We start from the raw sequence: 16,297 nt of genomic DNA, 5'->3' as shown, positions 1-16,297 counted from the left end.
GAGACAGTCTCTCATAAAACTCAGAGGGCTGTTCCACTTACTAGAAGTCTAAGGCCATCATATACATTTTTGAGACAAAGGAGCATATATCAAAATGACACAATGACATCTCACATAAGGTTCACCAAAAATACATAGTCTAGATCTGCAGCAGATCAGCATGACCCCTGACAGGATTAGGAAAGGTATGTTATCTTGGAGTTACATTGCTGGTGGCAGAACGAGGAAAAAAATTTGATCTTTCCGGTGGAGCAGACATTCCTACCTTTGAGAAGGTCTGGTTAATGTATAATGCAGATGCACAATGCACATTAGGGAGGGCCCAATAAGGGCAGAGAGTAATGTTATGCTTAAATTTTCTTTCTTATGCCTCAAAACCATAAATTGTATTCCATCAACTCAAACCTGGGTCCCCCAAGTTGCAATTCCTAAGACCCCAAATAAAGCTCAATACTGATTACTGTTCCACATGAGAAAGGAGGGCCTGCGGACCTCCTGAGTCAGGGGTTGGCCTCGGGGCAAGGTCACTGTGAATCTGTTCCCAGAGTACAAAGACATTCTGTGATGCTCCCTGCATGTATTCAGGGGCCAGCCCCACTTTGACATTTTATCTTTGACACGAGGAGATCCGGCCCTCCTGCCCACACATTTGGGCTTGACCAAGTTCTCTGTGTCCTGTTTCTTAACCCACATCGTCAGCCTTCTCCCTGGACGGGGTGTCGCCCCCACGTCTGAGCAACACTGAGGTTCCGAACAAGCCCCTGGTCAGCTTCTCCAGACAACAGGTGACCGAGGGAGCCCTGTCCAGTCCAGCCACGCTGGCCCCGCACTCCGCGCACCGCTCTCACTCGCCCAACTTCCCTCCCGCTCGCCCTCCTCACACAGAAAAGCCCTTTGCTGTGCAGTTGGAGACGCTGGCACATCTCTGAGATCCGAGCCTCGGCGCTATCGCAACAGTATTTGCAATACAGTCTCCTTGACAAGTCCAGGCTTGACTTTATCTGTCAGGTCCAGGGCGGGTCCCCCACGCCCCAGCGCCTAACGGCCCGCGTCGAGAGTAGTCCTGTCCTCCCTCCGACCCCCACGGGGCCAAAGATTCGGTCCGGACGCCCCGGACCCCGAGCAGTGACGGAGCAACACGGCAGGTCCTCAGCCCGCGGCCGAGGGGGAGACTCGGGTCGGGACTCCGGGGTGGGTGGGACACGGGGAGACCCTGGCCCGTCCGTCGCTTTCGGCAAGTTCCGTACCGTTCGAACCAGCCTTTTCCCTGTTAGGGCCCTGAGCGGTGCACTCACCATCTCTGCCTCTTTCCGGGTTCTCCGAAGCGTCCTCGGGGCGACCCTCCGACCTGGGCAGGTGAGACCGACGGGGACGCGACACCTGAAGCCGCGCAGGACAAGTTCGCACAAGCGCAGAAAAACTTCCGCGGGCTGGGAACGCGCGCGCCGCCCGCCCTCTCCGGGGCCCGGGCTCTGATTGGACAGTAATCCTTGCCCCGCCCCTGCCCTGATGGACAGTCCTCCTAGTCCCCCTCTATCCTGATTGCTGTTTGTCCGGACCCCAGTCGCCGCTGATTGGACAGTTCAACCAGACCTCGCCCCTGCCTCCGAATGACAGGCCACAGGGACACGCGTGGCTGATCCGCCCGCCTGGGAATTGGGCTCCGTGCAGAACGAGCTCTGGGCGCGGCACACCCCTGTGGCATCTGGTCGGTGGCTCCCCTGTGTCCTCCTCCTGCACCTGGAAGTCCAGACTCAGTTTCCCCGGGGATCGCTCCATATCCGGAATGAGGATGAGAAAATACGGGTCATAGGGCCTTGTTGATGGAAATAAAAAATAAACGATCTATAATAGGAACAGAAAAGTCTTTTGAGCCAAACTGAAGACTAGAGCCCTTAAGACGGCCTCTCAGATAACTCAGAGGACCTGCTCAGGAGAAGCATGGTTTTTAGCACCGTTTTCTATCTTGTCAGAACTCTTAACAGCAAACAAGGCAGGGAAACATTCCTTCAAGTTTCCAAAAACGAACAGATCAGGGACTTCCCCGGTGGTCCACTGGTTAACACTTCGTGCTCCCAGTGCAGGGGGCGTGGGTTCAACCCTTGGTCAGGGAACTAGATCCCACACGCTGCAACTAAAGACCCCGCATGCCACAACGAAGATCTCGCGTGCTGCAACTAAGACCCGGTGCGGCCAAATAAGTAAATATTTTTTTAAAAAACGGCAAAAAACAAACAGATCAGCACATAGGCTGCAGCAAGAGGCAACGCGTAGCTATGGCCTTGGCACCTGGGAAGGGAGTCATCATCGAAGGAGGACCAGCATTGGTGTCCCAGGAAGGGAGACATCTAGTCTTTATTTTTAACACGGACATCTTTTGTTCTGGTCAATGCGCCCTTTAATAATTAAAGCAGGGCTTCCCTGGTGGCGCAGTGGTTAGGAATCTGCCTGCCAATGCAGGGGACACGGGTTAGAGCACTGGTCTGGGAGGATCCCACATGCCGCGGAGCAACTAAGCCCGTGAGCCACATACTGAGCCTGCGCGTCTGGAGCCTGTGCTCCGCAACGGGAGAGGCCGCGACAGTGAGAGGCCCGCGCTCCGCGATGAAGAGTGGCCCCCGCTCGCCGCAACTGGAGAAAGCCCTCGCACAGAAACGAAGACCCAACACAGCCAAAAATAAATAAATAAATTAATTAATTAAAAAACAACAACAACAACAAATAATTAAAGCAGACAATGTGTTTGATAGGCCACAAACAGGCCATTTTAGTTAGCATAAGATTCGAGTTAAATCATGTATAAGCCCGAATAACTTCCCCATACCTCAATAGGTGAAAATTTCTTTCATCAGCTTGGTCATCTACAGTGTCAAGGCGTGGCCCAGGGCAAGGTCATTGTGGAAACATGCCCTTTAAGAACAAAGACTCAAAGACACCACCATGTGCTACGCAGGGTCAGGCTTGGTCCATGTGTGACCTTTAACAGCAGGAGGCTCTGCCCTTAGTCCAAGCTCCCACCTTTGGGGCTTGAGGTCAGCTACCCAAGGCCCAGGGAGCTTTACCCCATGGGAAGTCAGACCCTGAGGTCCCAGTCTCCCTGCAGAACTGGTCTCAGCACAGCCACTGAGATGTCACAGTTCTCAGGTGTGCATTTTATACTGCAGGGAAATTTATGTCAGATCAGCTTTTAGTCAGTCTCTGTGAATTTTGAAATGTAAAAGTTATATTTCCTTTTTCACACTGTATAGTGATGGTTGGACAGCTGTGCAATGTACAAAAAGCCACTGAGTTTTACACTTAAAAGTGTGAACGTTATGGTATGTGAACTGTACACTCGTTTAAAAACAAATTATAAGGCCATTATAGCCATGATAACCCTACCTCTTGGTCACCACTAAAATACTTTCTGTCTGGGAATTCCCTGGCAGTCCAGTGGTTAGGACTCTGCAGTTTCACTGCTGAGGGCCTGGGTTCAATCCCTGGTGGGGGAACTAAGATCCCACAAGCTGCGAGGCATGGCCAAAAAAATTCTTTAAAAAAAATTTTTTTTTCCGTGTTTGGATTTACCTAGTCTGGACATTGTATATACCTAAATGAAATCATACAATATTGGTCTTTTGTGTCTGGCTTTTTTCCTCAGCATATTTTCAAGGTTTCATTCATGTTGCAGCATGTGTTAGAGCTTTCCTTACTTTTTATGACTATTATTCTCATCCTACGTACAGGTTACACTTTGTTTATCCATTCAGCCACTGATGGACATTCGGGACATTTCCATCAGCCACTGATGGACATTCAGGACATTTCCACCTTTTGGCTATTGTGAATAGTGCTGCAACCAGCATTCACGTACACGTATTTGAGCATCTGTTTCAGTATAGGCAGGAGTGGAAATGTTGGCTCACAGGGTTAATTTCATGTTTAACTTTTTGAGGAACCACCAAGCTCTTACCCACAGTGCCTGCACCATTTTACATTCCCACCAGCAGTGTACAGGGTTCTAATTTCTCCATATCCTTGACAACATTTCTTTGTTTTTTCCTTTAGAATTATTTTATTAAATCATAAATGTACAACAGCTTCTTAACTCTACAGACGCACTTGAATTTTTTTAAAGGAAAAATGTTATGTCTTATTACACCATGATCCTGGCTAATAGCTTTTCAAAACTTTGAGAAAAATCTTAAAAAAGGTTTTACATGTCACCTGAAACTTACAAATTTAACATTATCAAACAAGGAATGCTTCTACACTTACAAAGACCGCTAGAAAGAAACAATAATTAAAAAGCTAAGAAACTGTCTCAAAGGCACATTTTTTTTTTTTTTACAATCCTTCCTCCACAGTAATGTTATTAAATAATCCAATCCATTCACAAAATGGCTCTCTGCATCTGCTCTGGTGTCTTCTGCCATATTACTGCATACTTATGCATGACTGAGATAAGAGTTTCCTTAACATTGTTATTTCAATCACCTGAAGCTGTTCTGTTACCTCTGGGCTCTCATCCTCTTGTATTTATACAGTGAAGCCCACGGTAAATAGGAAGAAGATCAATATCGGCTTCTCCCTCCATAACCCCCACTTCCTTCACTGCTTCCTGGACCATAGTTTCTTCCACCATATGGTCCCCCCATGTTCCTGCTACCACCAAAGTTTTCACTCTTCATTGGACCGTAGTTAGAAGGTTGCTGGTTATAATTTCCAAAATCTTTGCCATTTCCACTTCCACAATTTCTTCCTCCATAGATACCACACCCACCCCAGGAGCTCCCACCCTGGTTGCCAGATCCAGAACCTCTACCACCATACTCTCCTCCTCCTCCTCCATAACCTGGGCCACCTCCAAAATTGCCACCTCCAGGTCTTCCTCCATACCCAGGATACCCATCCCTAAATCCAGGACCACTTCCATATCCATCAGGTCCTCCTCTTAAGTTACTTCCTGGTCCAAAATTGCCACCAGCACCGCGAGAATCTCCAAAACCAAAGTGGCCTCCTCTTCCACTTCTAGGACTTTGGACTTCCTGCATTTCTTGTCTAGACAAAGCCTTTCTTACTTCTGCATTGCGACCATTGATGGTATGGTATTTCTGCAACACAGTCTTTTTTTTTTTTTTTTGAGGTTTTCAAATGTACTTTATTTCTTCAATCACGCCATATTTTAATGCTTTTACTTGGCATCAATTATGAGTTGATTTTGAAACAATTCAGTATTAAACCAGCTGGGATGATCATTGTTCTCTCCATTCCTTTGGGGTGACTCTGCCAACAGGGGACAGGTTCCATTCTATTCCAATTTGTGTTGCTGTATATGCCCATACAGCAACACAGAAAGTGGCTCCACTAGCTAATACAGCATTACCATATTTGTCATGGAAATTAGGTGCCCGCTTCTGGTGGCTCTGCCTTGCCATTGTTTGCGGAATGCTTCGAACTCGGAGATGACTTAGTGCGTTTTTGGCCAAGGGAAACATCGTGAAGCTGAAGACAGAACGGCGGCAACTGCAGTTGCTGACTTCTTTGCAACACAGTCTTATCCACAGGATCATACTTATCAAAAGTAACAAACCCAAAGCCTCTTTTCTTTCCAGACTGCCTATCAGTAATTATCTCAATGGTATCAATTTGTCCATATGCCTCCAAGTAATCTCTAAGATGATGTTCCTCAGTATCTTCTTTAATTCCACCTACAAACAGCTTCTTCACAGTGACATGAGCCTCTGGCTTTCCAGATTCCCCTCTTGCAAACAGCACGTTTTGGCTCAACCGCTCTCCCATCAGTTGAATGAGGTCTGGCAGTCATGGCAGCATCAGTCTCAGCCATGGACGAAAAAGTTACAAAACCAAATCCTCTTGATCTTTTGCTTGCAGGATCCCTCATTACCACACAATCTGTAAGTTTTCCCCATTGTTCGCAGTAGTTCTTCAAACTTTCTTCTGTAGTTTCAAAGCTCAGGCCACCAATAAAGTTTACGGATTTGTTCCTTTTCTCTCTCCATCGCGGACTCAGTCGCTTCAGCCCAAATTTCCCGCGGCCGAGCGAGATGAGAGAGATCTCCGCGGACGAACACGAACCGGACTCGTCCCCGCGCTGTAGTCAGAACTGCCGCTGCTCTAGGAGCACCTCCACTCTCTGGACCCGGCGCTACTGCTACTGTCGCTAGAGCCACCGCCGCTGCTTTTCTCCTTGACAACACTTCTGGCCATGATTCTAGCCATCCTAGCAGGTGCAAAGTGGTTATCTCATGTGGTTTTGACGTGCATTTCCCTGATGATTAGCGATGTGGAGAAAATTTTCATCTGTTTATTGGCCATTTGTATATCACTCTTGGACAAAAGTCTATTCAACTTCTTTCCCATTTTTTAACTGGGTTGTTTGCATTTTTATTATTGATATGCATGGCTGTTTAATGTGTCCTGGATAATAAAACCTTATCGCATATATGATTCCCAATATGTTCTCCCATTCTGTGGGGTGTCTTTTCACTCTCTTGATAGTGTCCTTGGATGCACAAAAGATTTTACTTTTGATAAGGTCCAGTTTATCTATTTGTTTCTTGTGTTGCTAGTGCCTGTATTCCTGTCTTACTTGTTGTTTGGCCTGAGGCGTTCAGCACTGGAGTTTGCAGGCAGTTGGATACAGCCAGGTGTTGGTGCTAAGATGAGGACCTCCGGGAGGCCTCACTCCGATTAATATTGCCTGGGGTCTGAGGTTCTCTGTTAGTCCAGCGGTTTGGACTCGGAGCTCCCACCACAGGAGCTCGGGCCCGACCTCCGGCCTGGGGACCAAGGTCCCCGCAAACTGCGTGGTGTGGCAAAAAGAAAAAAAGAAAAAAGAAAAAAAAAAGGGAGCGGTACAATAACAAAAAATAAAATTAGAAAGATAAAAAATATATTAGGAGAAATAAAAATATAATTGAAACAACCAGTCACTGGGGGTTCCTCCCATCCCCTTAGGTGTCTGTGGTCCCCCACTGGTGCCTGGTAGGTGCCCTAGTTGTGCGGAGACGCGAATTCCGCGTCCTCCTAGTCCACCATCTTCCCTATGTGAAGTTTTAAGTGATAATTGTTTTATGCTAGATCTATTTAGAATAGCTTACCAATTTTGAGGGGGTAATTTACACCCTTAGAGTTTGCTACGTTAAATTGAATGATGGGCATTCATTGAATGTCTATGTCATTTCTGAGTAAGATAAAATACTGAAACATTAGTTATTCAATACTAAACAAGTCTAAGTTTACCTACTTTTGCCTTATTATAGAAAACAAAAGATATTTGGATCTATTAGTAAGATACTTTTTACTGCATTGGAAAAGAAATATTGGTATAACAAACAGTTCACGATTGCTTACTTCTTAGTTTCACTATAAATTAAGGTTTCTAAAACTACTAAGATTAATAAGGAAGACATCCTTGTATGCAAAAAAATTAAAAGAGGGACTTCCCTGGTGGCGCAGTGGTTGAGAATCCGCCTGCCAGTCCGGGGACATGGGTTTGAGCCCTGGTCCGGGAAGATCCCACATAACGTGGAGCAACTAAGCCCGTGCGCCACAACTACTGAAGCCTGCGCGCCTAGAGCCAGTGGTCTGCAACAAGAGAAGCCACCGCAATGAGAAGCCCGTGCACCACAACAAAGAGCAGCCCATGCTCGCCGCAACTAGAGTAAGCCCACGCACAGCAACGAAGACCCAACGCAGCCAATAAATAAATAAACAAATTTATAAAATAAAAAAAAAAAGAAAATTAAAAGAAAAATGTATAAGGAATGGAAATGCATTTTGTTAAGGGAAAACGAAGTGACTTTGTCCTAAAGCCAGTTATTTCTAAATGGGAAAGAAAACAAAGGACAAGTAAAATGGACATAGAAAGTTGTAAAAGTTTTGTGAAAAAAAGGAATCTTTAGAAAGGATTATTTTGTGTCGTCAGGACTGGCTAAAATTGGAATAAATTTAGGTGAACAAGTTTTAATATGACAAGTTAGTGCAAAAGTAAAAATTGGTTTTTCTGTTAAAAGAATGAATACTTTTTCTAGTGGTCTGCTCGTGATAATAAGAGATTCTAAAAGGTAGACATTATGTTTTGTCAAAATAACCACTATGTTCAATGTTGTCTTTATGAGTTTTGTTTTAGGTACCTCTTATAGCTTTAATTTTCTATTAGCCTTTTGTAATGAATTTTTAAGAAATTTTTTTGACTTTTGGAGGCCCCTACATGCCAATTAAAATAGGTATCCCATTCTGTTTGTTTCACATGGAAGCCCTCACTTTTAAGTGCACTTTCTTTTTAATTCTTAAAAATTTTTATTATTTTAAAATTTTTTATTAAGTGCACTTCTTAAATGATCTTATCTAATTGGAATGTTCCTTATAACAGCCATTGTAACGCTAGGTTTTAATTTCCCTGAGGAATGGCAGCAGTTTGGTAGGACCCTAGCTGCAAATGGAGATTAATATACATTTCGGTTTGGCCATATTTTGGGGCTCCCAAGCCATGTTCTCAGGACACAAAATTTGTAGGTCGTTGTCAGTAAGATTTTGCCATTTTTACAGATATTTATAGCTTCTGGGACCACAGTTCCTAACAGGTGTACTGGAAGGTGGCATGCTTATTAACCATGTGGATTTAAGGATCTTATTTATGTATGTATGTATGTATGTATGTATGTATGTATGTATGTATGTATGTATCTTTCCTCCCTCCCTCCCTCCTTCTACTTCTTTCTTATACTTTTGGTCACTTGGAGTCAAACTAATACCTAAAAGGGACAGGCCACTCAGTTGGAAACTGTGGTAGTTTACAATGTACCACACTGCATAGAAATTTTCTTGAGTTTGGCAAGGGACCTTGTACCATTCCAACCCGTTCTGTGACCAACTTCTCCCAACATGGGAGTCTTTGAGTTAGGTGGCAAGTGTTCTAACAGCTCTTAAATTCTTGATCTGTGACCACCAATTTTTGTGGCTTTTTGGTTTCTGAGATCCATGTTAGCAGTAGCCTTTATCTACACAAAACAAGATAAACATATTCACCAAAACAAACCAACAGCAACCAAGATACACTACTGCAGAAGTCTGTGTACACCACCAGCAATTCCCAGCATGGGGGACTTCCCTGGCAGTCCAATGGTTAGGACTCTGCACTTTCACTGCAGGGGGCACAGGTCCAATCCCTGGTCGGGAACTAGGATCCAGCATGCCTCAGGGCATGGCCAAATTAAAAAAATCCCAGCATGGACTAAATAAGGAGATTCCAGCAAATGGGGTCAATAGACTGGAACTGGGGAAAGGACTGTATCAGCAACCCCAGTAAAGGGGAAATGCAGGGTGCAACTTGCGAAAGGGATTCCAAGCAAGCAGGAGATTGCAGACTGAACTAAGAACTAGGGACTAGGGTTCTGGATGGAACCATCTTCCAGCTCAAGCTGACCCACTAACCCCGTGACTGGAAAGTCAATTCGATTGGGAGTACAGCAGAGAGCAGAGCTCAGAAAGGAGAGGAACTTATCCACAGCCCTCAGAAACGGTGAGAAAGACAGTGAACTCGAAAAAAGGTTTGCTGACAATTACTATTACCGTTAACCATTAACTATTACCGTTAAGACCCACTTTGAACTGAGAGAGTGTTAGTTCTATTTTCTCCTAGGAGTGGTGCTCTCTAGAAGATGAGAGCTACATCCATCCTCACCTCCTCTTTGGCTCTGGATCAAGGAGGACATCTGAGTTTGATACAAATGTTCCAGTCTTTCTTTCCAGATGCAGCTCTAAAGGGTCCCCCCAAATCCTGAATGGGATTAGCTGTGGATCAGTTTAGCTGTAACTAGAGGGCTCAGAATGGACCCTGACTGCCAGGAGCTGTTCTCTGGATGTGATGCCAAGAGATATACAAGCTAATGGGTAGCAGAAAGACCTAGAGGCTGTTTGATGACATGGGAGGCCCTAAAATATGATAGGGAACAGCTAGGAGCGAGCACTGAGAGAAGCTGGGGTCAGAGAGAGACTGTCTGGGGGATATTCTGTTGGTGTTAAGGAATCCTTCCTCACAACATTGGAGGGCGTTAGGCTCTTCGTAGAACTAACTGGGGATTAGGACTGGAGATCTATAAACTCCCAATACACACAGTTTCTCCTAAGCACATGGATTCAACCTTCCTAAAGAGGGTTTTAATTCTAGGGTAGGACACTTCTCCATGCTTCTGTATCCTTAGCCACGCCCCCCTCCCCCCACTTCACTTTCATTCACGTTTAAATTACTACCAGCTACTGGAGCCAAAGATCCACATACAAATCCTTGAAGGAAAATGACATTTTTTCTTCTCAAGCTAGGACAGATAATGAGGACTAAGGTCATAGAGGATTTTTGCATGTGAACGTGCAGATTTTGTTTAACTCTGTATCTATTTAATACAAAGAATATGTTATACCTGAAAGAAGCATTGTGGTCTATTGTTATGTAATAAACTAACCTGTCAATTTTGATCTTTAAAAAATAAACTTTGATGGCAAAAAAAAAAAGAAAAAAAAAAGAAAAAAGGTTTGCTGGTACCACGCCTGTGTGTGTGTGTATTTTTTTAATTAATTATTTTTTGGCCACGCCACATGGCACACGGCATGTGGGATCTCAGTTCCCTAACCAGGGATGAACCTTCGCCCCCTGCGGTGGAAGCGCAGAGTCTTAACCACTGGACTGCCAGGGAAGTCCCCCATGCCTCTGTTTCTGGTCATCTCTGAATACCGTTGGAAAGTCCTTTGATCCCACTGCTGCCACCAAATCTGTTAAATATCAAAAATTCTCTGAGTAAATTTAAAGATCAAATTGGCTTTATTGAACAGTTGATGAACTGGGCAGGGTCCCATCTGACAAGTAGAAAGGCGCATCATTGAGCTTTAGAAGAGGAAAGGTTTTCAAAAGTGGAAAGGAAATTATTAGCAAAGAATGCATGGTTTCAGGCAATGCCGCCCTCCTAAGGGGGATGGAGGGGGCCTATCAAGGGGATTACCTCCCTAGTGCTGAGCAGGAAAACCCAGATTGACTGGTTAAAGGTCACACTCCTGGGAAAGATTGAAAGTGCAATTTGGCTAGGTAGTAAGTTTTGGCTTGCTGACATGGGATTCAGCACAAGTGACTACATTTTGGGCCTGATGTCTCCTTTTTTTAAACATATGATGTCACAATCCATACAAGACAGGGAGGCTGCTGTCACACCCCCCACATCCCACTTGGGTTTATGCCCCATCAGAAGCCCCATCCCGCCCTCTCACAGTTACCAATACCCCAAACTTTTAAAAATCATTTCCTTTCATTTACTTTTAGTTTCATCAATAATTTTTCCTGTTTTATATTGTATGTAAATAGAATCAAATGGTATGTATCATTTTATATCATGTTTTTTTTTAAATTAGCTTTAACAGTCCACTTTTTAAATTTTATTTATTTTTTATTTTAGCTGTGCTGGGTCTTCGTTACGGCGCGTGGGCTTCTCTAGTTGTGGCGCTCGGGCTTAGCTGCCCCTCAGCATGTGGGATTAGTTCCCCAACCAGGGATCGAACCCGCGTCCTCTGCATTGGAAGGTGGATTCTTAACCACTGGACCACCAAGGAAGTCCCTATCAAGTGTCTTTTATTCAAAAATGTTTTGCTGTCCACAGCTTGGTAATTTATGCACTTTTATTAATGTATTTTTATGCTTGTACGACTATACCATTTTCTTGTACCGATTCAACTGTTAGCAGCTTTTTTTCCCACATTTTTGCCATTGGGACCAATGTTTGTAATAACATTCTCTTACAATATGTTTTTATTTTTTAAAATTTGTTTTTATTTTTATTTTTTGGTCACACCACGGGGCATGTGGGATCTTAGTTCCCAGACCAGGGATCGAACCTGCACACCCTGAAGTGGAAGCTCAGAATCTTAAGCACTGGACCGCCAGGGAAGTCCCTAAAATATTTTTTAAATTGTAATAAAATCTAATAAAATTCTCATGTTTATCTTCTGCCTTAGTATGCCCTTATCTCATCTTCATCTCAGCACACTCCAAGTTCAACTGCTTACACTCCACCAATATTCTCCATTGCTCATGAGCTACATGTCAGTTGATGGCAATACCATCATGCCAGTTTTTCCTGCACAAAATAATAGAGCCACTCTTGACTCTTCCTCTCACCCCACCTTCAAGCCATCAAGAAATTCTGATGGCTCTAACTTCAAATTACATCCGGGCTCCAACCTGGCACATCATTGCCACTGCTACCAACCCCATCTGATCCACTACCTTAAGTGACAACATCCTAGAGTCTATTCTCAAGGTAACACAGGGACTTTGTAAAGCTGCCTCATCTGGCCACTTTTAGGCTCTATGTCACTCATGGCCAATGTCAGTGCACCACGGCAGGTCAGTGCATCAGGACATGATGTGCCTACCCACCACCATTGCTCTCCTCTCACCTCTGCTGTTCTTGCCACCAGCTCATTCTGCTCCAGAAACACTGGTCTCTGGCTGTCCTTCAAATATCCAAGGCCCACTCCCTCTTTAGGAACTACATTAGTCTGCTTGGGCTGTCCTAACAAAGCACTGGAGACGTGGTGGCTTAAACAACAGAAACTTACTTTCTCATGGTTTAGGAGGCTGGCTGTACGAAATGAAGTGGTCAGCAGGGCTGGCTACTTTTGGAGGCTCTGAGGAGGAACCTGTTCTAGGCATATCTTCTAGCTTCTGGAGGTTGCCAACAATCCTTTGCATGTCTTGGCTTGTACAGAGATCACACCAATCTCTGTTCTGTCTTTACATGGTGAAGACGTGTCTGTCTCCTGTGCAGGTCTCTGTGCCCAAATTTCCCTCTTTTTATAAGGATACACATCATTGGATTAGGACCTACACCAATCCAATATGACCACATCCTGATTACATCTGCAAAGACCTTATTCCAAATCAGGTTGTGTCAGTGATGCCAGGTGGACATGAAATCGGTGGTGGGGCAGGGGAGGACACACTACTGAAGTCAGTATATACGTATGTATTTTTTTGGGGGGGCTGCGCCATGTGGCATGCAGGATCTTAGTTCCCTGACCAGGGATCGAGCCCGTGGTCCTTGCATTGGGAGCGTGGAGTCTTAACCACTGGACCAGCAGGGTTAAGGGTTTGTATATATTTTAATAATACATTTAGGTATCAACTTCCAGTGTTATCTGAAATAGTTTACTCTTCTGCTACAATATTCCCTGGAATGAATGAATGAATGAATGAATGATACTTCCATCTCCATATCCCTCTCATCCCCACTGTGCTACATTTCTTGGTACTACTGTGAAAGGTCAATGAAATCTAAAGGTAGATATGTTTCTGCTGAATTGTTGTTTCACTGAGGGTAAGGCCGGGAGGTATGTTTCCCAGGATCCCCGTCTTTATGATTCCAGGCTACAATTCACCAACAGCTTAACTCGTATGAGATCTGGAAGGCACAGTGAAGAAATCATTCCTCCCAGGGTTTGGTACCACCATATACAGACAGACCAGTGCACAGGGGCTTGTTGGGCAACCAGGTAGGAGCTCGTGATCACCAGCCAGGTCAGTCAAGTAAGTTATCAAACCAGACGCCAACTTTTTCTCTTCCATTTTCTAGGGGTCCTGGCTTCCACACGTAACCTCTATAAACTCCCCTCATGGATCAGATTCTGTAGTCAGAAATCCACAGGGTTGGGTTCATCAAACGTGTCTGATTGGGACTGTTTCACATGCGCAGAGCCAGAAGTCAGAAAACGGTGCTGGAACTCAGGCTCACCAGGTTGCCATGCATCTCTGTCTCCTGATGGTACAGAAGACCTGAGAATCATGGTTTCCACACTTCTGCTTTCCAGACCTCATGTTTCTTCCTAATCTTAAGAACTTTAACTCAGAACCACTAACAGAAGGACTCTGGATATACAGTTTCTCACCTTACCCAAGCTGACAACACAATTCAGTAGAACCGTCTGGACAGGAGCTTTCATCTTCATGCCAGAAAGTTGCTCTTCTTAACTCAATTATCATGTCCGATTTCCAGCCAAGATCATGGACATGAACAGAGGCCAAATTACAAACATAATCAGATGAGAATGTTATTTCCCAAGACCTTCCACAATTACTAATTTCTGTGAGAAACACAAATATGGTATCTGCTAGCAACAAACAACTTGGAAGACACACCTTTCAGTAATGAAGGTGCAAGGGGAGGGTAAATATTGAGTCAGATAATTCCAGTATCTGTAACAGTGGACCAGGAAAGACATTTCAACAATACAGACCTCATATCATGATCACATACTAGGAAGATAATGCAAAGTAAGAATCAAAAACTTTTCATCTAAAAATTATACCAAGTTACACATGAAAAAAACCAAAAACTGAAAAGCACTTATCACCCCTGGGTTCAAAAGACATCATAATGGGAATTCCCTGGCAGTCCAGTGGTTAGGACTCTGTGCTTCTACTACAGGGGGCATGGGTTCGATCCCTGGTCAGGGAACTAAGATCCCGCAAGCCGAGCAGGGCAGCCAAAAAAAAAGACACTGTAATGGAAATGAGGCAAACTTTATATGACTGTATGATTATTTAAAGTTGGAGAAAAAAAATATAAGTAGTACAGATGAAGTAGACATAGAGGGATAGTTATTATCTTAAGTATTCAGATCAGCAACATGAGCTAGAAATTAATACACTGGGATCCCTATTCAGGATGAGGCACTTGCCAAGGCAAAACCATATTTATCTCTGTTAAAAGATTTCTGTTGTGCTCTGAGTTTTCATGTACAAAATAAGTGAAGTGCTGAAGGTTTTCCCACATTTTCCCTTTCATAAGTTTCCTCTACAGTGTGCTGCTCACATTACAAGTTTGAAGAGAGAATGAAGTCTCTCCCACGGTCCCTGGATTCAGAGTTTCTCCCCAGCGTGTATCCTCATGTGTCCTCGCAGGTTTGCGGGGTACCAGAAGGCTTTCCCACATTGCTGACATCCGTAGGGCTTCTCCTCACTGTGCATTCTTACGTGCTTTCGTAACGACGAGGGCCAACAGAAAGCTTTCCCACACTGTGTACATCTGTAGGCTCTCTCCCCACTGTGCGTTCTCATGTGTCCTCGAAGGGAGGCGTGGCGAGTGAAGGCTTTCCCGCAGTGCTGGCATTCGAAGGGCCTCTCCCCAGTGTGCGTTCTCTCGTGTTCCCGGAGGGATGTGGAACAACTGTAGGCTTTCCCGCATTCCATACATTCATAGGGTTTCACTCCGCTGTGCATTCTCACATGCTTTTTAAAATATCGCTGATGCCTGAAGGCTTTCCCACAGTGCTGACATTCATAGGGTTTCTCTTCGCTGTGTGTTCGTGTGTGTTCTCGAAGGGATGAAGAGCAACTGTAGGCTTTGCCACATTCCGTACATTCATAGGGTTTCATGCCACTGTGTGTTTTCACGTGTCTTCTGAAGTATTTGGGACAACTGAAGGTTTTCCCGCATTCCTTACACATGTAAGGTTTCTCTCCAGTGTGTATCGTCACATGTCCTCCCAGGGATGCAGGATATCGGAAGGTTTTCTCACATTCCTTACATTCATAGGGCTTCTCTCCAGTGTGAGTTCTCACATGCCGTGCAAGGTAGGAATAATACATAAAGGATTTCCCACATACTTTACACACATGGATTTTCTGTCCATGGTGACCTCTCTCACGTCCCTTAAAGGATGAGGGACAAGTGAGAGCTTTTCCAGATTTCTTACACTCTGAAAACTGTTTACTACTGCCACTCTTCACATATCTCTTAGATGCTCTCCCAGCATCCTGATGTTTTTCGGGTTTCTCTACAATGTCTGTTTCCCCAGGAGGATTTAGGCACGAGACACAGCTGCAGGCTTCCCCACATTCTTCACATGTATAATGTTTGTGTCCAGGGTGAGATCTTTGATGATTCTTCTGGAAAGAACGATCCCTGAAGGCTTTTCCACACTTAGTGCATTTATAGGGCTGAATTCCAGTCGGAAAACCCTTATGCACAGTAAGATGTGTAATCTGGTTCAGGGTTTCTCCACATTGATGACCTTCATTACCTTTGCAGAGATTCTCCACCAAACCATTTCTGTTCAAAATGGGAAGAACAGTATTAGGGATTAATGATTATAACTGATTTCTTCATTAATGATTTATTGATGGTTTTTCATTATTATTTTCACTATGTATTTGCCATTTTCAAGGAATGGGTATGTTGTAGGCACTATTTGCATTGTGACAACATGTAACAAGCTTAATGCTCTGGCTGAGGGCTCAGATAGAGGC

The 16,297-nt window shown here is 44.4% G+C and overlaps 2 protein-coding genes and 1 pseudogene across 3 annotated transcripts in view; all 3 read right to left on the bottom strand.

Moving 5' to 3' along the window:
* The window catches only part of LOC309624093 (heterogeneous nuclear ribonucleoproteins A2/B1-like), a 28,427-nt pseudogene extending 22,410 nt beyond the window's left edge, over positions 1-6,017 (bottom strand). Inside the window, exons 1-2 of the transcript XR_014249959.1 lie at positions 5,536-6,017; positions 1,296-5,105 (exon numbers count right to left, since the gene is read on the bottom strand). The product of XR_014249959.1 is annotated as a heterogeneous nuclear ribonucleoproteins A2/B1-like (transcript). The remainder of the gene's footprint in view (positions 1-1,295; positions 5,106-5,535) is intronic.
* On the bottom strand, positions 5,045-5,477 carry LOC309624092 (cytochrome c oxidase subunit 7B, mitochondrial; the record flags this gene model as incomplete). Its single annotated transcript, XM_082381736.1, has 1 exon — positions 5,045-5,477. The coding sequence occupies one exon, from the start codon at positions 5,475-5,477 to the stop codon at positions 5,235-5,237; it is 243 nt and encodes an 80-aa protein (XP_082237862.1). The 3' UTR covers positions 5,045-5,234.
* A 1,717-nt stretch (positions 6,018-7,734) lies between the features above and the next one.
* The window catches only part of LOC309624075 (uncharacterized protein), a 33,435-nt gene continuing 24,872 nt past the window's right edge, over positions 7,735-16,297 (bottom strand). The window contains exon 4 of the mRNA XM_082381683.1: positions 7,735-16,100. Within this exon, the coding sequence (XP_082237809.1) occupies positions 14,909-16,100 (1,192 nt within the window). The 3' untranslated portion in view covers positions 7,735-14,908. The remainder of the gene's footprint in view (positions 16,101-16,297) is intronic.

The sequence above is a fragment of the Balaenoptera borealis genome (genome assembly GCF_965194805.1).
Source record: "Balaenoptera borealis genome assembly, chromosome: 2".
In the NCBI taxonomy this organism is placed as follows: Eukaryota; Metazoa; Chordata; class Mammalia; order Artiodactyla; family Balaenopteridae; genus Balaenoptera; species Balaenoptera borealis.
This window is presented reverse-complemented; position numbering and strand designations above follow the sequence as displayed.